The sequence below is a fragment of the Cyclopterus lumpus genome, chromosome 3, assembly GCF_009769545.1.
Source record: "Cyclopterus lumpus isolate fCycLum1 chromosome 3, fCycLum1.pri, whole genome shotgun sequence".
In the NCBI taxonomy this organism is placed as follows: Eukaryota; Metazoa; Chordata; class Actinopteri; order Perciformes; family Cyclopteridae; genus Cyclopterus; species Cyclopterus lumpus.
Window position 1 is genome coordinate 13,138,241 of NC_046968.1, and position 22,709 is coordinate 13,160,949.

The 22,709-nt window shown below is 42.0% G+C and overlaps 1 protein-coding gene across 1 annotated transcript in view; it reads left to right on the forward strand.

The window, feature by feature from the left end:
* Window positions 1-22,709, forward strand: part of sox6 (SRY-box transcription factor 6) — a 125,859-nt gene that overhangs the window by 73,979 nt on the left and 29,171 nt on the right. Inside the window, exons 9-10 of the mRNA XM_034527901.1 lie at window positions 13,552-13,672; window positions 17,354-17,433. Coding sequence (XP_034383792.1) covers window positions 13,552-13,672; window positions 17,354-17,433 — 201 coding nt within the window. The remainder of the gene's footprint in view (window positions 1-13,551; window positions 13,673-17,353; window positions 17,434-22,709) is intronic.

Consider the following 22,709-nt stretch of genomic DNA (forward strand, 5'->3'; position numbering starts at 1 on the left):
GGGGGGGGGCAACAGCAGCTAATGAGTCCTGTTGATGGAGAAGAGCCTGGAGGTGGTGGGAGACATGAAAGAGGCTGGTAAATGCCTCTGAAGCAAGTTGGTCCCAGAAGGGCAATGTGGTATGCTTTCACAAAGAACAATACCAAATTGTGAACGAGTTGAAACATTGTGCTTTTTATTCTCCTTGTACTGTACTTCCTGGTTTCCAGGTTGTATGTGTTGCTCTCGATTTTGACCCGTGCATCTCATGCCAGACATTATCATTATCATTCGTGTGTGTCTGTGTGTGTGTGCCTAATCGTGTGATACGGTGCAGAGCAGTGTAGTGAAAGACCACCCAGGCAACATGCAGTGGGGCATGGTCAGACAGCCCAGGGTTATCCAGAGCTGGTCACTGGCAGTGGTCAAGGCTGTGAGCCTTACTGCCCGTGTGCAGCTAACGTTATCCTGCTGGGTGTGCTTAGTGTCAGGCACATCCTTCGCCATTCACCTCCTCCACGGCTTGTTCTTCTTACTGACAACTCCCTGTCTTGCTCTTTATGTTTACTTGCAACAAAGTGTTCCTCCATCACCTTTTAGCACTCCTTCCAAGAGATACTATTTGTTTTTTTTCCTAAAAGCAAGTTTCTACCTATTGGACTTCTTACACAGGTTGTTCTCATGATACACTAAGGCAAAGCAAACTTTTGGTTTCAATCATCTGTCCAACTGATCTACTGCCAGGACATCAACATGGTTATTCCAAGAGCTCTTTGCAAGAGAAAGGCCATACAGTCAATATGTTCTTGTGAAGCCACACGTCTGGACTTTGCACTTGAACAGTGGACAGTCTATTAGAAAATTCCACTCGAGAGAAGCACAGAGCACGACACTCTGTCTAGAAAACACTCTAAAATGAAGTACCTTATACACTACTGAGGGACTAGTATACTCATATTATGGATGGCCCTTCACTGATGCTCATTGAGCATAAGGGCACAGCCCTAATGCATCTCACTTTTAAAGGCCCTTGCTTTCATCACAAAGTTAAAGGCAAATGATACCTGAAATTCTCCTTGATGCACACTTTTGAGAGAGGATGGGGGGTTGAGTGTGCATGGGAATGTGCTTCTAAATATCCATTTCAAAACCCTTGAACACAGATACAAGTAGAGTCCTTTTTGTGTAGAGCCCAGTTAGCCAACTTCTCCCATGACCAATGTGCCACAGATCTTCCCTGAAAAAAGAAAAGAAAAAGGAAGCCACATCCACAATTAAACAACAGAGTCCCATGGTCGGACCATCTGTTCCACTGCCCATCAGCCTTTGCTGGCTGCACGAAGCAGACAGAACACCTACCGAGAACAGGATTCACTCCCAAGATTTCAAATAAGTTTGATCGTGCAACATTGTTTATCAGCAAGTCCTTTAAAGCAGAATGTGTTCTTTCTCCCTAACGTAGTTCCTCCAGATATCCAGTGTGGTGATGGCCACTCCTTTCAAGTCAGAGTACGAAAGACAGTAGATAAAAGAGAGTCAGGGGCAAGTTAGTCAAGCATTTTTGCCACTCTGTTTTTATTACTGCTGCCTCTTAAAAATGCCCTGGCCATTTTAATATATAACAGCTTTGACTTAATTAGTTCTGTAAACAAGCATCCAGCCTGCATGTTACAGACTTTTAGGAAAGTGGGAAGCAGTGTTGGGGGATTGAGTTACTCTGCTATTAGAATGGAGAGCACTAAACTTTATTGGAGACCCCACTAGCCATCAAAGTCCTTCTGTTTTGGCTTCAGGGAGAAAACCAAGAGGGAGCCTAGGCTGAGGTCTTGTATTGATAATGTACCTGATCACATCAGTTGACATTGTAAACTGCCCAAACAATAAAACCATGGGGGTTGCAAGTGGAGATTGTTGTTGGCACGCTATATGTGTTCTTTTAAGGTGCTTTTGCATGTGGATTGAAGGGGATCTGTGTAGTTATAACGGTTTAGTTAGTGAGGTTTGGAGGAAGGCAGAATGCAGTTTAATCAAGTTTCCCCTTTGAATAGCCATCTCTCCTTTTATCCTTTCCCATCATTCCAACAAGAGAGCGATAGAGATTTGGTCTTTGTCCTTCGGGATTACAATGTCACTTGTTTTAAGATAACAGATGATTGCAGTTTTAGGGGCTTATCAAAAGTTAAAGCTTCAAGGCTTTGTGTGTTTTTCCATCAGCTTGTTTGTATTCCTTCAGTCCATCCTCATCGTTGAAATCATCTTGGCACTAATTCAATCTCAGGATGAGATTAACTCTTGATTTAGTTGAAACATCACCAAGACACATGTGACATCTTAAGTCTCTGAGTCTGTGTGCATAATAATAATAATAATAATAATAATAATAATAATGATAATAATTAGCACACTATAATGTTTTTCACTCAGGCACACTGGGCATTATTTGAGTCTCCTCCTCATGGCTTTCCGTTTCATAGTCACTCCCACTTTCTCCTGCTCCTAATGGATGAGCAATCGCAGCAGATGAGCAGCTAAACAGCAGCATGTTGGTCATCAGACTGTTCACTCTGGTGTTTGGCATTTTCTTTCATTTGGACTTCCTTGTTACAGGTCATGGGAGTTAAAGGCAATACGCATGCTACTAAGAACTGAGTAGTCATAGAGTGGCAATGGCAGAATATCTCTCTGGTCACAAAATAAAATAAAATGCCCTCATGAGATGTGTGGAGCTCTCATGAGATGTAACTCTCAGCGACGGTCGTGTCCATAGTCAGACAGTGAGCACCCATCTTCTGACCTCTTACATTTTAATGACCCCAGTTCATGCATTCCTCAAGGATCGGTCTGTTAAGACACAAACTGGTTTGACTCACACACACATACTCAATCGTGTACAGTACACAGGCACACAGGGACCCACGCATTGATACACACATCAAGAGAATAAATATTGGCGGAAAGGTCAGGGTGAACTTTATCTTCACAAACAGGCTGGAGGAAACTGAGCTCCCCTGATGAAACAGAGGGACACTTTTAATCTAATTCATTGAATTTAAAGTGTTTATCCATTGAACATATCGCAATATCATGACATTGTCATTTGTCATTGGCTGTGGCATTGATGTGCCAACTGTGACACTGTAAGATCCAGGATCTGAGAGAGAATACTTATATATGGCCGCCATTGTATGCCGTGTTGTTGACACAACTGCTTTTGAAAACTTAAATGATGTGCTTATCAAGCAGGTCCATCTCTCTTTAACCTTTCGTTCTCTTCTTATACATGGCAGAGCTTCAAATTCCAACCTTACTGTATGAACAGTACACACACATTATGTATGCCTCTATGTCCTACCTTTAACCTTGTGTCCACAAAGACAGAATGTGTGTATCCCTTCCATTTAAAAAGAGAAACCTGAGGTTAAAAGAGAAAGGGCCAATATATTGTTGTCCACCACAGACTTCAAAGTCTTTGGGGCTTTATCACATGTGTCTTTAATGGTGTAAAGAAACCGTCAGGAGCATGCAGAAGTTCAAAGGTCTTTAAAATAAAGATTAAATTAAATTAAACCAGCATTTATCTGACCACTTTTAAAGGTGCATAATCAAGCTGTAGAACTTAAGGCATATGTTGAGGTCAACGGATACTGAGACCAACTTGGTCCGATAGAACAAGGATCTACAGTGATTCACAGGTGAATAGGCATTTATTTTCTTTAACACTATTTCCATTTTAATACAGACATGTTGATCTTACATGCTGTTGTTTACCTTGAGTTAATATAAGGGGAAAATAAATCTGGACAGAAGTGATTTAGTCAGTTGCACATGGATTTCCCATTTCCGTTTGTTTTAAAGAAACTGGATAATTCACAGGGCAAGTTCTGTTAGAGTGTCTTCTGTATTCAGTGGCTGTAGAGTCTTCCCACTTAAACACACTGGGTTTTTCTCTTTTTGTTTTTTTAATGATGGCTGTTGCTTTGATTTGCACCAAAAGTCAACGTACGATCTTTGTCACTGAGAATCAGTGGCCCCCTAATAATTGGCCTGCATCAGACTGTATTATCTGTTTCCTCACAAGCCCTACACAGCCTGATACATTATGCTCTGCAGCAGACTAGTTACCATTTCAATGTACAGCTTTTTTGCTACGTATAAAACCTTTCTATGCTGATCAAATAGTTATCTAACCAGATCTCCCAGCATGAAAAAAAAAATGCAGTCAAATTGGTGTCGGATAAATTGGCTTTTAGTAATACTGTTCTGTAATCACTTCTTTGTTATGAAGAAATGGAATATGTATGCTATCCAATGTAGTAATGGAATCCACTGATTCTGTTTGGTTACCAATTTACAGAAGCAAAGATTCCAAAACTAACATTATGGTAAATATTTTTAAATCAATCAGATGAGTTTAAATAAACACAGGGCTGTATGGTAATTGCACAAAGATAATAGCGCTAATTTGTGTTTTCTCAGATGCTTTTGTTGTCTCCCCGGCACAAATGATTTTCTCAGTGTGAGACTATTATTAATGCACTGGCAAAAAAAGAGGCACAGAAATAGACATTGTTAAAGAGAATGTGTAAGTCCCCCAATTAGCACTGCTAGATTGGTACTGTTAGCATGATAATAAGAGAATAATAGAGCAGGGAAATGATTGTGTGTGTGTTTAAGTGTGCTACTGTGTGCACACTCCTGCCTGTGTGGATGCTGCGCTGCCAGTGCTTTCCCTTGTGTTGCGGAGCTCTGTGTTAGCCTAGTAGGATTATGTGGGGGCATTAACAGCCTAGTCAGACAGGCTTGGCTCTCGCCCAGGGAGGCTCAGTCCAGCATGTTCATCCTCCATTTAAGGAGACTGTTAGCTGATGAAGATGTGCACATGCAAGACTGAAGATAAAAGAAAGTGGTGACCCAACTCATTAGCCGCTGTGATTTAATATATTGACACTTGGGTACAAATAATTCCATTCAGTGGACTTTATCGACGGGGAGGGAGGGATCAATTTAATTAGTTATGAATTGTGACTTCTTGTCAGTAAGCAGAAGAAATGCTGACGTTAAACAAACTAATGTGCAATTTAAACAATGAAGCTATCGCGGCCCTGTTAAAACTTAATGACGCACAAAAAGGTTTCCTAGATACTACCTCAGCAATATCAGTGATGGTGTGCAATTTAAGCTGAACAATTAGTATGTAGTGCCATTTGTCTGGTAAAACAAAGTCTTGCTTTAGGAATATACACAGTAGATGCTGTTTGAACGGTCTGTGGGTTTTGTTCCATTAGGATATGATGCCGTCTCCTTTTCTTTGTGAATGAAGTGTAACAACTGATCACTGGCTTTATTGAGTCTATTTGGAGGCAGTCAAATGAAACATATGCTTGCTCGTAATGTGAATGCAGACAAACATAGATCCATTATTGCTGTAAAATACACAATAAAGGCATGCTTTTGTGTAATTGGCCTTTGTATTTAGACACCTCAGCAGTTTAAGCAGCGATAATTAAGAGGCTCCATCTGAGAGGTGCCACATGAATGGCTGTTATGTGTGAAATCACACCTGAGGGTCTACTTAAAATTAGTCACCTGAGGGGTTTGTAAAGCAGCCGTGGGACGGGTTAATTTATGACACAAACTTCCAGCCTTCTATCACATTTAAATGATGAATGCAGCACTTTTTTTGTTCTTTCTAAATATCACTATAAAGCACCTGTTCAGAGCTCCGCAAAGCTTCCCCGGATGAAAGCAGAGCTCCTACACTTAAAGTCCATTGTACACTGATCCTCGTAGGGAAAATATCAGTTGAGGAGAACACATCCTCCAGTGTGATGTTGATTTAGTTTCCACTCCCTCTCTGCGTGGACAGTGTTTTCTCTGCTAATGTTGTGCAAACTGTGTTGTCTTTGCATTGGCTTTGCGTGGCCATCGTCCTCAGCAGTGGGCACACTCTCAGGGGGAAGGAGCTGCATTAATGGGCTCCTGTGTACGGGCAGCCGGCAGGGAGAAAAGGGGCGCGTGTTTTCTTAAGTCTGGGGTGGCAAAGCAAAGCATTCAGCCCATGACTGATGCAAAAAAGAAGGTTTTTGTTTTTGGGAAAAGGAGGAAAGCCCAAGCAGTCCCCAACAGAACACAATGAATGAGTTGTTTTGTCCTGCACAGTCTCTCATAAAAAAAAAATGTAAGTCGAGTTTTTCTGCATAACAAAATCCCTACTTTAATATAATTCAATCGTAACAGTATTTTTCAAACAAGTCCTCATATTACTTCTCTTGTTTGATCTTTTGTCAAATCAGGCTATCAGGATATTTGAGCATGTTTGAACGTCTCATCACACTTGTGTCTCCAATAAAGTTGCACCTCCCGACAGGCCTGCTGCTCTCTGCTGAACAACAGAACAAGCCCTGTTGTTATGTGGGGCCTCGGCAGCTGGGAGGTAATAGTGAAGACAGCCTCAGTCTATTAGGACCAGACAGAGGGAGACACCCAGCTGTAGTTTAGACAATACCATTACACAATGTAGGGGTGGTCCTTTTTGCAGTTAGACAGAATTTCTTTTCCCCATAAGTACAAAAGTGTTTTTTTCCTACATATTTTAAATAAATGATGAATGAAATAAGAATGCTTCATATTGAAATATTACACAGGCAATGTCAAGTCCAATTGGAATATATCTATATCTATCTATATATATATATATATATATTATTTTATACAACACAAAATAGTGTATAGACAGAGCATTTATGTCTCTCTACTTGCTCCAAAGTGTTGATGTGACATTTTAAACCTAAACAACCACAATATTTGATAAGCCTCACATTAAATCCCTCTATTTTCCACTCCCCCCACCCTGTTCACATATCTGACTTGCCCATGTCCAATGTTCTTTAGTACCACACTTTACCCCCTGCAATGAGGGTCCGTGGCATTTTACTTATTTTCATTTCCATATAGCGAGGATGTATATGCAGGATAATGATACTGGCCCCAAACCTACTTGTGCGTTTGTTTATGTCCGTTCTTTTCTTTCCCATCATTATGCATGCTGTTTGAGGGAGAGCCCGTGGATTTGGCCAGTTTACTGCAAACCTTCATTTTATGGCCAGACCGTGAAACATTTTTTTTGTATTCTTACTTCCATGTATGCCCACCAACCCCAAAACGGAGCTGATATTCTTTGGAATTACAACACTGAATTTCCTGTTAAAAATACTCTTCATGTTAAGGGTGTAAGGCAGGATTGGGTTGCTGTGTGTAGAAATGCATTTAGCTTTTAGTGTTTTCCACACAGTGTAATGTAATAGAGAGCTGGAGCATGACGACTCTCCTTGGTCACTTAAACATGCACCAATGAAAAACGCTGAAGAACATATGAAGAACATATCCAAAGGCTTGACTTCAATATTATTTTTCAAAATGAATCTATTGTTTTTAAACAGATACATTTAATTTAATGAATTAGTACAATTTTCTTTATATACACAATTCAAACTAAACCTACACAGATCACATTTCATGACCAGAAATGCATTTTTGCATCTTTTCTTGTATCAATGCGTCATTTAAACGTTCTTGCAGAAGCACTAACTTGTGCAAGAACGTTTAAATTCTGCATTCTACTTGAGGTCAAGTTGCAACATGTAATACTGAAACTACATTAAGCAGTGTGCAGAAATCCTGTAAATGCCAGTCAGTGTATTTAAGCAAATAATAGACTGCAGCTTTATCCAGAATTCTACGGAAGTCAGGAGGAGCGATGAGATGGAGGAGGGCTGGAGTGGAGGGATTTGGGGTGGGCTGTGTTAGGCGGGTCAGGGGGATGGACTACCCAGCTTTCAAGCTCCCATCGACTTAATATAGACATATTGGAATGGCTGTTTTCCAAGAAGGCTTGTTTTACTGTGTAAGGAATTAGTGGAACAAGAAGTCATCTATTGGTTGTTCCCTCTGGTCTGACCTCGCTCAAGTGTCTGGATTTGCTACACTTTATCCTGAACAGCACTCAGTGTAATACACACACAGGCATGACTGATGTGCAATGTTACACTTAAACTTAAGCAAACAGTGCCTGCTGCCAGAGTGAAAGCTGCACCCCAACAATTCAGAGAACATATATATATATTTTTTTTTTCAGTGCTTGTACACTGTGGACCTTTTGCTTCAGCTGTCTGTCTTTGACTTTCGTAGGGAAGGGTGCTAACAATTGCAGGAAGGAAGTGAGGGGAAAGGTCAGACTTGACCAGGACAAGGGCCCTTTGTTAATGACCTGAACCCCTTCAGTGTATTTACCCTCCCCGATTCCAGTTAGCCTTTTTTCAGAGCAGACACGCTGGAATAATGTGCCTCAGTCTAGTGGGTGGTAATACGAAGACCTGAAGTCTGGAGCATCAAAGTCTGGTGCAAATCTATTGATCTATTTGTTTGATTACCATTAGCTATACAGACAAATCCAAACACCATCACATCTCCGTTCGATCAATGTGTGTGTCTGCTGTGCGAAGTAACTGTTCAGTGTACAGCCGCAGTGTAACCGGCTGATAAGCGACCTGTAGTGAAAGAGTAATATCTGCTTAAATACCGTTGTTTCATGGGGGGAAAAAAATCCTGATGCAACACAGAGGATTCAACAGCCCAGAAGTGCCTATACTGAGTGATTTTCCTCCTGGTTAGGCTCCAGTACAGTGTACACCCAGCAGGCTGTGTACACAGTGGCGGGTGTTAAACATATCCTGCTGTCTAGTGTCAGTTTTACTGTGTGTGCTGCTGTTGGGATGTAGCCAGACGTGCCAGCTTCCTCAAGATCACTTCCCCTTTAAATGCATCACAAAAGGTGATTTCTATATTTGCAGGCGTTCGGTGTGCAGCTCAGCGGAGAGCAGGGGGGAACAAAGTGTGAACTATCAGTTCTTACAGCAACAGCTGGAGTCTATCCTCCGTGGGTGAAATTACAGAACATCTCCTATAGAAAATGTGAAAGAGAAGGTTAGCGAGAGCTGCGGATCTGTGTGGAACTAAACTACTAAAGTGTGGAAGTAATTTTATTAAAATGAGATGTCAGTGAAACTTGAGTTCTCTTCCAAATGATTACTGGGGATTGTGATCTATCCCTAATGAGTTATTATAAACTAAATTATTGTATAGAATTAAGAACATCATCACCATGAGCTCATCAGCAATTTTTGGCAGCTTGCGGTCGTATTGTTGTCAGTATGTTCATAGAATACGTGAAGGGGTTTTACTTTCACAAGTCTCCTAGGGGCTTATGAATTTCAGATTATATCCAAGATAAGCATATGTGTCAGAGGTGTTTTAAAAGGTGTCAAGTAGCAATTAATCAGGATTTTAAACCCAGGATCTCACAGGTCCTTTCAACCCAATAACCATGAAACACAGTGAGAATGAGGTAGGTGTTTGTCTTTTTTGCCCCTTGTTAATACTGACTAATTCTGGCAGTAAAAACAAAACTCTCCCAGTTTCCTTCACGTTGCGCATTGTGGTGCATCACGAGTAGCAAACTTGAGTGTGGATCAGTGCATGGAAGGGTAAGGGGGTTCAGAGGGAGAGCCAGCAGGGGGTTTCTAGGCCTCCCGGGTGCTTTGTAGAGGCTATAACAGACAGTGAGGAACATAGGTGTTGACAGGGGCCCAAGTCGGTGCTGTAATGCGCTGTACATCTCCATTAGCACTCAGTGTTTTTGCGCTGCTTGCTCGTGTGTTGTAGGTGGATGCTTGCACTTCTATCAAAACAACACCACTCACGGCACAAATACTTTATAACATTACCTGAGCTTAATACAGGTCTGTAAATGTTTTTAAGTGAAATGTTTTTTTAATCACACAGCTTGTCAAAAAATAATTATACAAGTGCATCTTTGATCTTAAATATGCTAAGTGCTATTTGTATTTCACCACAAATAAGCCTTACAGGAATAAAAAATAAATGAATCTAGTAGTTGCAAAAGTGTGTGTGCATATGTTGTAAGTGCTAGGATAAATAAAGGGAGTTTTTTTTTTCAAGTCCAGCCCGTCTTTTGAGAGATGAGTCGTCTGACTCGTCCTCTGCAGTCAGACCCGATAGGATGGGCTGCTGTTGTAATCCATTGTACAGTTAGCCTGTAAGTCCTTTCTTGTGAAACTTGGTTAATTTCTACTCATTAAGTTTTATTTCCTGAAATTAATGATTGAGTATATGATTGAAAAGAGGTTGAATACAATATTTCTCAAAAACGCACAATGAAGCAAAACTAAAAGAGAGTTTATTTTTGGCAAATAGACGCAAGGATATGGTGTGACTGAACTAAATATTGCAAAAATAATAAATACATTGTCCTGGCATTTTTCCTGTGAAAGAAAACCTAAAATAAAGCTCATTAGCTTTTCAACAATGGCATCTATTTGGTTTCCTACTTGCAAGAACTGCAAGTTGGTTCTATTGATCAAACCCCAACGTCTCCTTGAGAGTGAAACAGATTGCGTGCTGGCCTGATACAGACTTCATCGGGTCATCTGAATTGATGATACATGTTGCAAGGAGGCTGAGTTTCCCCAGAAACCTCTGTTGGAGTGCTTGCTGGCAGAGACAGGGGCCTCAGCCAAGTCTGTCTGACTGATCACTACAGATGCTCCTCTTCAAGTATTCTGAGTCAGATCCTTAGTGCTGGGTCTTGAGGGACAAACAATAGCACCTGTTTCTCATAAGATAGCCCATTCATGTATCTTTAATGAAGCCTGGGGGCAGATGGTGTGAAATGACATTATCCAGTACTTAGCAGTGCTAAGACAAAGGAAGAGCAGTGCCAGCACAACAATGCCGCTGTATTTACGAGGAGAAGGGGGGCGCTGCCCAAGTGCCCAGCTCACATCTGCTCCACTTCATTCTCAGACTGCTCAAGATCATCTTGGCAATAGAAATATCCTGGGCACTCAGCCCATACATAGATGAACTTGAGGGTAACTCTTAACGGGAGAGGGTTGGGTCCGGGTTTGTCGTAACAAAGGGAGAGTGGAAGCCACACATATGAACACAATTTGTTTCTGTGTTTTTTTGTTGTTGTTTTTTATATAGTAGTTTTTTCCTACTTGTTCTACTTTACTTTAACAGTATTAAAAAAAAGCACTTTTAATCTGCTCAGACACTGTGCCAGCTGGAAATTGACAGCTCAACTAACCTCCACTATGTGTTGCCACCTTGAAGCTCCTCAGATTTTGATTTGCTTTTCTCTGACATTAGTTGCCGTAAATTAAACTTTAATGCGTGGAGCTCATTACTGCAAATCACAGCTATTCAAACTCAATGCATTTATTTCCCCTTCAACGCACATTTACACTCTGCTTGCCTCGGTGAATCTTATATATTCTGCTCCATATTTTAAAATAATAATAGTAATAAAAGCTGATATCCCAGATGAAATGATATAATTTACATTTAGTGCTGGAGAAAAATACATCCAAGTATCTGATGCCTTTTGCTGCCTGTTTCTCAGTATATATATAATCTGTAGACATATATTGTATGATTAAATTGTAGTAATTAAATGCATTTACATTGGTCTTTTAAATATTTTTGTATGAGAAATGTGAATGACAGAAAAAGATTTGAATGGTTCTTTCATTGTTTAGCATCATGACACATTTTTCCTCAAATGAAGCAACTGGTCGCGGATCAGTTTGTTTTGCTGGTATAATTTGAAAAAGGATGATCAGAATTATGTTTATGAGCATCTTTTACATTAGACCAATAACGTTGCCCATCTACAGCAGTCCTGCAAATATGTTTTCACTTAAGAGAGTTTATATATAAAAATATTATTGACCGTCAACAATTATTGACCGTCTAAAATTATATATATATATATAGTAAAAGTTACTTCCATTTTAATTTACTGCTGAGGCATGTTAGTTAATTCATGGAGCTGTATGAAGTACCCTGCAACACATGTAACATACTTAGAAGGATGTGGACTTAAGGGAGCCCTTTTCTGCCCTGTGACTACCGCACGTTCAGCAACAGACTCCATCTGGTTTTACAGTCCAAATACACAGACAGAGAAAAGCTGTGTTCCCCAGTGTTCCCCCCGCCTGTCACTGGCCCTACCTCATGTTGTGACATTAATTATTGTGTTTTTCCATATGTTCCATACATGCAAGGCCAAGATTCATCTTTCATCCATTCAGCCTGGAAACTTGGAACTCAAATCCCTATAAAGCAATGTTTTATTTAAGGTCATTTGTCGCAGTCTCACTGGCCATTCATTTTTCTTCAGCAACAGCACATTTTACAGAATTACTTTTGGAAGAATTTCATACTTTTCTATTCTTCTATAATGCACTTTCTGCACTTGCACTTCTGTAAAAGCTCAGTAGGCATAAAATGGTTCTATTTATTTAGTTTTCCGTCTAGCTCTGCACCTCTAGACAGATCAATATAGTAGTTTTAAGTAGGTTTAGCGTGCTAGCTTCTTGAGAAACTGGGTGCGACTAAGCTGGGCAAGGGTCTTTAGGGAGAGCAGCACACGCTGAAAAAGTGGAGATCATAGCAGACCTCAGCCAGAACATGGGGGAAAAGTCATTGCTCAGAGCAGGTTGATTTCATGCCCCAATGCAGCGGCAGTAATTGCACCCAGGCCCGTTTTATTGCGAGTTGATTTTAAGGAAGGCTGAATGGAGAAACATTCTGTAAAGTGTTTATTTTGGGGGATGACCTTTATTAACCCATTTTCCAGGCAGGTTCCCCTGAGGTGGCCTGGCTCATTGCTATATTAACCATCGCAGGCCCATGGTAGCCGGGCTGCTCCCCATCACAGAGTTTCAGGAAGCAGAGAATGACACTAAGATTGGACCTTGTAACATGTGTGCAAAACCCCCACACACCACTTTTGAGACATACACTACTCACCAACCCCTGAAACACACACATGCAGGGGGTTTGGGTTGATATTCCCAGTAGGCAAGTCGGCAACAGACTGGATGGTGAAGGTTAATAGGCGAGTGGAACAGACAGTCAAGAGAATGACATTAAAATGAAATACGCAAGCGGCGAGCATTTTACAACTGCCTGCTATTTTTCCTCTGCTGAGAACAGTTGTAGTAAATTACTTGATTGTCTTCAGGCTTTTATCATCTAAATAAATGATCATCCAAGATTATGTGAGGGTGTCCTGTGTAAAACATTCAGCAATCCTCTTGCTAACATCTTGTATCTACTGCAACAGCAGGAGTGTCGGTGAATGCTTCTCTCAACACATACAGTAATTCTCTACAGAAGCCATGCGGACCTCCTGAGCCTCTCTGCTCTCTGCCACGCGTGTTGCTTCCTCTAACTGATGCTGGAACAATATGTGCATACGTGGGGATCTTTGATGTACCGAGGGGAAATTGTGCTTTGGATTAAGGGCAGGCGTAGCTCGGCAAGGTATTGTGTGAGCACAGGAGGGCCGTCAGGGCCGCAGAGCCCCTGTCAGCACGCGTTAGCAGGAGCTGTGATCTGGCCTCCCTCTGAGTGGCCTCTGTGTTTCTGTGTACCATGCCTATGCTTAGGCCTCTCTCTGATCTCTGCTCCCTATCTGTTCAGCAGGTCCAGGGTCACATGCCTCCGCTCATGATCCCCATTTTTCCACACGACCAACGCACTCTGGCAGCAGCAGCTGCCGCCCAGCAAGGATTTCTCTTCCCTCCGGGAATGTCTTATAAGCCAGGTATGCTTGCAACTTAAGTCTTCATTTTGTTTAACGCCTTTTCTCTGTCATTTGACCTTCCACTTAAATTCATAATTAGGATTTGTAGTCTAAAAGTTGGGACACTCGCACAGCAACAAACAAATGCCTGATTCACACTTGAGGCTACTGGCGTGCTCTGCTCTGTCTGAACTTGGACTTGAGACTAAGGACTGGGAATGTTATGGTCCATGTGGAACAATAGACATGGGTAGAGAAGCAGAGGAATGCCAACATGTCTTCAACATTAAAGAATGTTCTGGAGCTGGCTCTAATTGTTTTGTATCCACTGTCGGAGGTTAAGGAGATGAACCCTGCATGAAAAGCCTTCCCCTTGTTAAATGCATAGAAAGCAACCCTCTAACCCTCTAACAGTTTCACACAAGTATGTCTTTTGATAGTCAAATTAAGTAATTAAAAGACAAGTATAAGGTAGCTTGGGTGATGTGGGGTAACAGGTTGTTCTGCATGACCAACTGTTTTCATTGCCTGTAACAGCATGCCTCTTTCTTTACCTTTGTCTGTTTGAATTAAGTAAAAGAGAAGCCTTCCACCGACTTCAAAATAAATAGAATTGTTTCAACATGTTGACCGACGCCCTGCCAAAGCAGTAACCTCATACACCCTTATTTATATCCTTGAGAGAATTAAAGATGTGCCACCACATACTACCGTATTTATGTTAAATATCTAAAGAAATCTCTATGGCCTAAATTTCTTCCTTCTTCTCAGTCTAAGCTTTTCACCTCACATGTCTTTCTTGATCTCAGAGCCCAGCATTTTTTAAAGATGTGTCTCTTAGTTATCTAGTTAAATGTATATGGTTTTTTTTGTGTTTGTTTTTCTTATTTTAACTCCCACACATGCAAATAGAAGGAGACAGTGAAAACCTCACTGTCAAGGATAAAAGTATTAATGAGTCATCTTGAAAAAGGAAAGTCCTCCTGGTTGTTATAAGACAAGGAAAAGGACTAAAACCAGAAAAAAAGAAGCACTGGGAAGTCAGCAGGTTTTTGCAGCAGAACATTAAAAGGTGTGGTAGTGCAGTTAATGAATTAACTATAAAACCACAGGATGAAAAAGAAAGTCAGCTATTTTGGAACTATGGAGCCATGACAGCTTAAACAAAGTGCCTGAGGGGGAGTCTTTTACTAATGTGCTTTCTGCAATAGGTTTGACACGGAAAATGTTTTAGTTCAAATAACAGGAGCTATTACGGAATCATGGTCAGGGGTCGCCATGTGTATAGGTCCTGCATAATTCATGAGTTTATGAAGAAAAAGTAAAGGGGGTCGGAAAATGACTCGTGTAGTCAGGAGAGGCATTGGAAAAGCTCTTATTTCTCCCCGGCCAACACAATATACTCCATATATCCATAAAGTACAATGTTATCACCACCACCTGCAGGGTATACAGGGTGCTGCCGTGTCCTTTCTCCATGAAGTGAGTGGCCAAGCATTCACTTCCAAGACTAAGGCACACTAATCTGATGTTATCATTATGAGAAAGCTCCCAGGGACCACTGCTTATGACCCCCAGCCCTGTGGTGCTCACATGGCAACAGAGTCATTCTGGCACCGTAGTGGTAAGTCATCACCCCATCCACTGGCTGTGCTCAATGGCCTGGTGTTGCATGGTAGACAAGCACAGTCATAGAAACATCAACTCATCTTTTAAACAAATAGACGTCCCTGTCTGTTTGCACTGTTTACACAGACATGGCGGCATTCAGTCTGATGTGCCTCTAATGGACCTTCAGAATGACCCCATAGTCTATCGGCTCCTCTTCTACATAGAAGTCCTGCTGACAGTTGACATCTCCCTTGTGCCATTTTATTTTAAATCTTATTTTTTACCACATTGTAGGCTTTTAGGACAACGTGTTTTTTCTTCCTCTTGTAACTAAATTAAATTCAGTTTCCTTGTTTTAGTCTATGGCCTCATCAGATATACTGGAGAATTAAATCTCAATTATATAAAATGATATAACTGGTTTTCCGGCTAACAGCTTTGGTATTTCAATAGAATGTAAAAGCCAGTGAAAAAAGAAGATCGGGTTTGAGGGTTGTCGTCATATACTTCATTCATCATCATTTGATCTGGTCTAAGAAAGGTCTCCGCTACGTCTGTCAACCCTCAGACTTATATTTCATGGCACCGCATGAGCAGGGAAATATAGCCTGTTGTGACCATGGCGTCACCTACTCCCCCACCCTTTGCATTCGGAGTCCAGGCTCTGGGCATGGGACCAGCCATGGCCAGTTAAATAAAAAACACAATTTTAAATGTAATTCCTTTTCACCAGTGATGTTAATCTGGCACATTGCCCATACTGCTGGAGTCTGGTGGCTTCACTGTGTGCACCCAGGACTCGATGGTGCCCGAGACCCCCCAGCAGTGGTGGTGTGCTCACTTAGCACATGACCCTCCCCAGGTTTCACATGACATCCAAAGACATCCAACCATGTATTATTCCCAACCCCTACGTCATGGACAGCACAGAGAGAGGGAGACAGAGAGAAAGCGATACCAAAAAAAGGGAGGTGTAGAAATAACCACAGTGCACCCCCGCACATCCAAGCCAGCACTATTTGAAACCACTTCTGCTATGTGATTTTATTTGCTACTAAATGGGGATTGAATTTCCATGGCCTGTATCACATTGTGCTGTGCTGTACAAGATTGCAAAGTGAGGCGAGCAGGCGAGGGCAAAGTGAAAGAGAAGGTATATACATTTACCTTGTCTGTGGCTTAATGGCTGCATATGTTTGTGAGAAGAAGTGACAGGCAGAAGTGGGGTCTGAGCGAAGGGCAACTACCCCTCCCCACGTCCATTTTGCACCCCACCTCCTCTAGACACATGCTCCCCCCCCCATGAATGCTGCGCTGCCCCGTCTCACTGGGGCTGTTCTGTCCGTCTCCACACACTAGGTTGAGTGTGTGAAAGTGTCTGGTACTCGGTTATACACCCCCGTGGATATCACTCATGCAGCAGCCGTTTTTATATCCCTTGCTGACAAACGTGCTGATGGCAGGCCAACAGTAGTGAATAGTAATAAATAGTGTGACCATTTGGACACCCGTTCTTCCTTGCTTGATTACAGTGATACTCGAGATGAGAATGTGTGTATTTTTTTCAACCTTGTTATTGTGACTAAACACTTGTTCGAACCAGTTTGCACACAAGCGCTTTCAATGTGCTGCCAACACTATCACTAAGAAACAAACAATGTAGTGTTGAACAATAACCAGGCAAGTCCACAGCTGTATGAACTGCCTGAGAGAACATGCTGCTTCTTTTACATAATCTCTAATTAAATACCAGGGGAGCTATTTGACATTTATTCTGAACACAAACACATGCACACATGAAGCTTAACAAAAACTTATAAACTATGTAGTAGTTATTTCCAGGAGGAGTACTCTGGAAGTGGAGGAAGGAGGGAATAGTGAGGAACTACCTCAGTAATCCTGCTCCAGTCAAACCAGCTTACCCTTTTGTTAATGCAGATGTTTGGGCTTGAAGCCGAGGGCTCGTTGCAATGTGCCACATTGCTGTGGTAAAGTAGTGGAGGGCCCAGGATCCTTGTTGGCACTTGCCTGCTCGCTGTGGGCCGTCTCATTGTCTGAACCTGTATGCATTGTTGTTTCTCTCTCTGACAGGTGATAACTACCCGGTGCAGTTCATTCCATCCACAATGGCAGCTGCAGCAGCGTCAGGACTCAGCCCCCTTCAGCTTCAGGTATGTACAATACTATGACAAAGAATGCTAGGGACGCCCGCCAAGCCTGAGGTAGAAAGGATGGCTAAGCAGCTGTACGCTAAGTAATGAGCTGCACACTAAATAATCCTGGAGGCCCCCAGCTCACAGACGCTTATCACCTTACATATGTAATTTATCCTGTTTTATAGAGGAGTTATCCCCACTAGCTCTAGCAGACAGAGGAGTTAGGAAGATAATAGTTATTAAAGGGAATGAGAATCACTTTAGTCGCTTTAATCGCCTGCCAGTGAATTTATCAGAAGATGATTAACTGTGTGAGGGAAGAATCTACTTATTATTGCTTTTGTCTAATAGAGCCACTGTGATATTTTATCTCTGCCAGAAAGACAACTGAAAAGAAAGAGTGCGCAAACAATCTGAGTAATTGTAATATATAGTTATGTTATGTTATACACAGTGAGGCTGAGCAAGGGGTTTGTGCCACATAAAATGTTGGGATAGCCTCCAAGCCCTACAGGCTCCTCCAGGACTTTTCTCACACAGCATTTAAAAAAAGCTGAACCCAGGTCACGGCTTAACCTGAGGCCATAATGTTTAATATAGATAATTGTCTTTGTTCCATCATTCAAGTTGTTACTGCTGTAGCCAGGGATTCCCTCAGCTTGTGGATAATCTTTGTTCCCAAATTGGTGATAATGATTCCCTTGTTAACCTTTTACAAAAAAATAAACAAAACCATGAAAGTAGCAACGGCAAGCTGAATAACAACCATATTGAATCAGCTGGCCTGCTGCTTGTTGCTTCTCTAATTATCAGTTTCCTTTGCCGTTCTCAGTAATTGTAGATCTTAAGTCCATTTGAAACAATAACTGGAGACAAACAAAGCAAACAAAGGGTTGAAAAGCATTTCTCCGACAGTTGGTTAAGTGGCCAATGCTGCAGGGAAACGTTATTGAAAGCTGCAACATGTGATGTTCAACAGCAGAAAGAAGTATGTCAAGATAAAACAAGAGCTCAAGATTGAGGGAGGGACTCTTAGCACACTGATATATGTGGCATTTGTCCTTCTGAGGTTACCACTGTCAGTGTTAACGAGCCTTGGCAAGTTCTAACAATGCATGCAGCTGGCTCTGAAGGGTTGTGCGTCATTATGCAGCCATGAGAGGAGCTATAAGAAGCATGCAAGGTGTTAAATGAGTCTGCTCATGTTTGAAAAACGGTTGTCCGTGAGAGCTAAAGGTGGAGGCTGCGTATGTGAATATGTTTCTCGACTGTATATGTGTCGCTTAGTTTGTGTATCATGAAGAGGTCCATTGGAGTGGTAGTTCAGACAGGCATGCAGAGTCTATTTATAATAGTATATGAGGTTGGGGTGAGGAGGGGAGAGTGATTAATTCTGATTATGTATCTAACCCTGGGAATGGGCAAAAACAGTGCCTCCAAGACCATGACTTGGCTGACCTTTACAGAACACAGTAAACAAAAAGAGGTGCATTTACCATTAATTGAAGTCTGTCAGCCTGTCACATATTCCGCCTGCTGGCTGCTATTTACCCTGCACAGAGACTCCCCTTAAAACAGCAAGGCAAGTCAAACATGCCCTTTCCTACATAGCTGAGATCAACAAACCATGTGACTGCCACCACTTACTCTACAAAGCACTGGGAGCCTGCTATGATTAAAAACATCATATCAAGCCAGACATGAAATTAAGTTAGAGTTGTCTCCTAGCTCCAGCACCCTCATTCTTATTCAAAATGAAACTATTGAAAAGTATGCTCCAGTACGTGTGTTTGTGTTTGACAGAGAGGACTCATGAGCTTAAAAAAGAAGCCGAACAACCGAACAAGAACAATTTAATTTGAGTTGAAAGTAGTGCTGTGAAGTATCTGAGCTGCACTTTAGAGGTGTTTAAGGGCTCCTGTAGTTAAAAATAAATAAAAAATGCAATAGCTACTTTGAAATTAACACATTATGTCCAGTGTTATGATGATGCAACTTGTAATTTCAACACCATTGGTATGATTATTTGGGATAAAAACATGAATAAAATAAAATGACATAAAAGGATTCAAGCCACCCCCACTTATTACTTGACATACTACTGAGTTTATCCTGCATGCATCATCAAGCAAAATACTCCACTAACCCTTGAAACTGTTCTGAACTTTTCTAGTTTCACCTCCAAGCCCATTCTTCATCTTCCTAACACTCACACACACACGTATGGCTGAATAGGCTGCCCCCCCCAATTAAAATGTCTCTTCCTGTCAGCTGTATGGCAAGGTATAATTTTCACCAATTTACTCAGTTTAGATTGTGCAATATATGAACCTTAAAAATTATCTTATTGGAAGAATTAATTCCCACAATGCTGCAGAGGTAATGTGATCAGCCATCCAGTCACTGAGGCTAGCCGCTCCGTCAGTCTTAATGTTGGCTACGTAGCTGCTTCACAATCTCCTCTGTCATAACAGTCTGGGATTCTTCCCCCCTATTCCCCGCCCTCTCTCTCCAAAGAGAAGAAAACCCAACAAGGTAACAAAGGCTTAGAGCTGATGGATGTAAATGAATCTTCCAGGATGCGTTTGAGTGTTGGAGACTGTAATTTGCTTGTCAATACGAGGTGGTAGCATCACTCCGGTGGCTGGCAGTCTGCAAGTGGCTGTCACCAGGCATCGCCGTATCACAAGGCAATTTCACTCAATGTTTTCCTGACAGATTGGCTCTCGTCCTCAACTCACAGGAGAGGAGGCGGGTAAACTATCCAGCGCGACATGCCCCTCTTCATTAGTAGCCACACTGAGCCGGGATGAGGCCAGGACCAGCAGGAAACAATGGCTCGATCCCTGCCTGTCCTTCCCTGATCACAACTGACACCCCTCACCTAACAGAGGAAATTGTGTTCAGATTGTACCCCAATCTGTCTGGACACCTACTTTATTCAATTGAATGAAGAGGCAAGAAAGGGATTTCCCTAATTCCACAAAATAATTTTCTATTTGGGATAGCACTTAATTTGCTGTTTGTACACTATTCCTTGCATCGTCCACCCTTTTTACAGAATCAGTAAACAGGAGAAGGACCTTTGAGAAAGTCCTGTTTCTTTGGAAGCAGACTTTAGCATTTAAGCCATTTTAAAGAAAGTGTTATTGGATAAAACAGAACATCTGGTTCTCCGTATGCAGTATTACTGTTAGGACTAAATAAATAGAAACCCTCTGCTTTCAATCAGTCAAAGCTCCATTTTCTATCGCCTGCTGTGTCTGTCTCACTGTCCTGCTTTTCCAATTCGGAAATTCCCATCCACATCTTGAACCATCTCTCAGTATCTTAGTTTGTGTATTTCTCTGTGAATTAGTCTCATCCTCTTTTCTTTGCTCATTCTGTCTGTTGCTTTCCCCCCCCCCCTGTCCAGGCCCATCACATACTTATGCTTCAGCACTGGAAGTTGAGCTGCTTGAGTTAAGACTTAACGCCACAATTACCATCCGCCGTATTTGCTATGGCACCTCTCTAGGCCCATGATAAACCTGGGCCCAGCCTCAACTAATGCTCCCACTGTAAAGATGAATAGCAGCCCACATGCTCAGCAACAACTCTGACCAGATCTCAAGCAGACAGACACATCTGAAGGAGTACTCAGAGGTTTAGACTACCAGAGTGATAATAAAGAGTGTTACACAGGCAGGGACAAACAGGAAGAACATGTGAGAGCAGCACATTATCTTTTGTTTGGATGTAAATACCTCTGTAGTACCGATGTGAAGAAACAGCTTCCATCATTAACAAGTGAAGCACTTTTGACTTTGAAAGAGAGAGAGGGAGAGTGGAGGAGGGGAGAAAAGAGAGTACAGACATACTGTAGAGAGCAGCTGTTTCTGTGTTTATGAGCAGAGGAGCTCGGTCTTTGAAGGTAACCCAGAGCAGTGTAGCGATGCTAGCTGTGTGTGGAAGGCTGGCTAATAGGACGGCTATGTGAGCAGCTGGATAGAGGCAGTGGTGAACAGAGGGACAGATGGACAGATAGAGTGGATAATGCAGTGAGCTGCACTGAATGGGAGGGCTGGCTCTGGGGCCCCTGGGCCTGCAGAACCCCCACACACACTTACAGATGATGGGCTGTGTTTGTGTGTGAATGTGCGAGAAATAGAAACTGATAGACTTCAACATATACGTATACCGTGGACGTAAGATAGAGAAATAGAAAAAGGCAAGAGGAGGGGTTAGAGCAGAGCAGGTTGGGTGCCAGCAGATGAGACAGATGTTGGGCCATACTGGAAAGCATCGGCACAGTGCACCAGGACGCCTTCCTCCACTCCAGACATCTGGGCCTAGCCTGGGTCAGCCTGCCCGGTCGCCCTGGGCAATGAGCCTGTACAAGCCTTGTGGCAAACGGGGCTGGCGCTGTGCTGCCTTTTAAATGGTGCAGTGCACTGAAGCGCAGTTAATGCCCTCATATCCAGCCCAGTGCTCAGCGCCCAGGCCAGGCAGAGGTGAATGAGACATTGACAGACAGACACCCTCGCACACAAAGAGACAGGAGTGTTTAAGAGTGTGGCAGTCACAAGACAATGCTCACCAAATGCACAGGATAGTAATTGGATTAGAAATTGTCACGGCATTAAGGCAACTTGTTTGGCTGTATTTTCTGCAGTTAAAAATGCGTCCCGCAAATTTGCCAGATTTCACTGTAGACACTATATTTTCCAGCACATATTGCCATGCTGTGATTCTGACTTTTTAAAAGTAAAAAAAAACATTTTCTTATTATAAAGCATATGCTCCAGTGTTTGCGGTGAGAAAACAAATATGAATAGCCACTACGAGCAAATCAATGTTTTTTTCTTCTTCCCATAATTGATTGTATTGTATACTGAGCAATAGTATCAGCTTTGTTGTTTTATTAAACAAACAGAGGCTGGCGGTCTTAATCGCGTATCATACTTCTGAGATGTCTAACATCATTAGCAGAGTGTGTAATTTCAGTGTAATGTCGCGAGCAGAAAAGTGAACCTCCCCGTTTAACCTCTGCTGCCTTCAGAGGGCTTGTTTTTAATTACCAGAGGCTAACAGGCTGACCTTGGGCATGCTGCACTCACTTTGAATCCATGCTTGCTGAGATCGGCTGTGCTCTACTGGGAAGCAGGGATTGATGGGGTCAGAAGGAAGACCTTAGATGTTGCATGTGTCCTCATGTATGTTATGTTTTAAGAAAAAGGCAAAACTTTTCAATGCACGAAAGAAACAAACACAACCAAAATCCCATTAGCTGTTATATTCATTAAGCTATT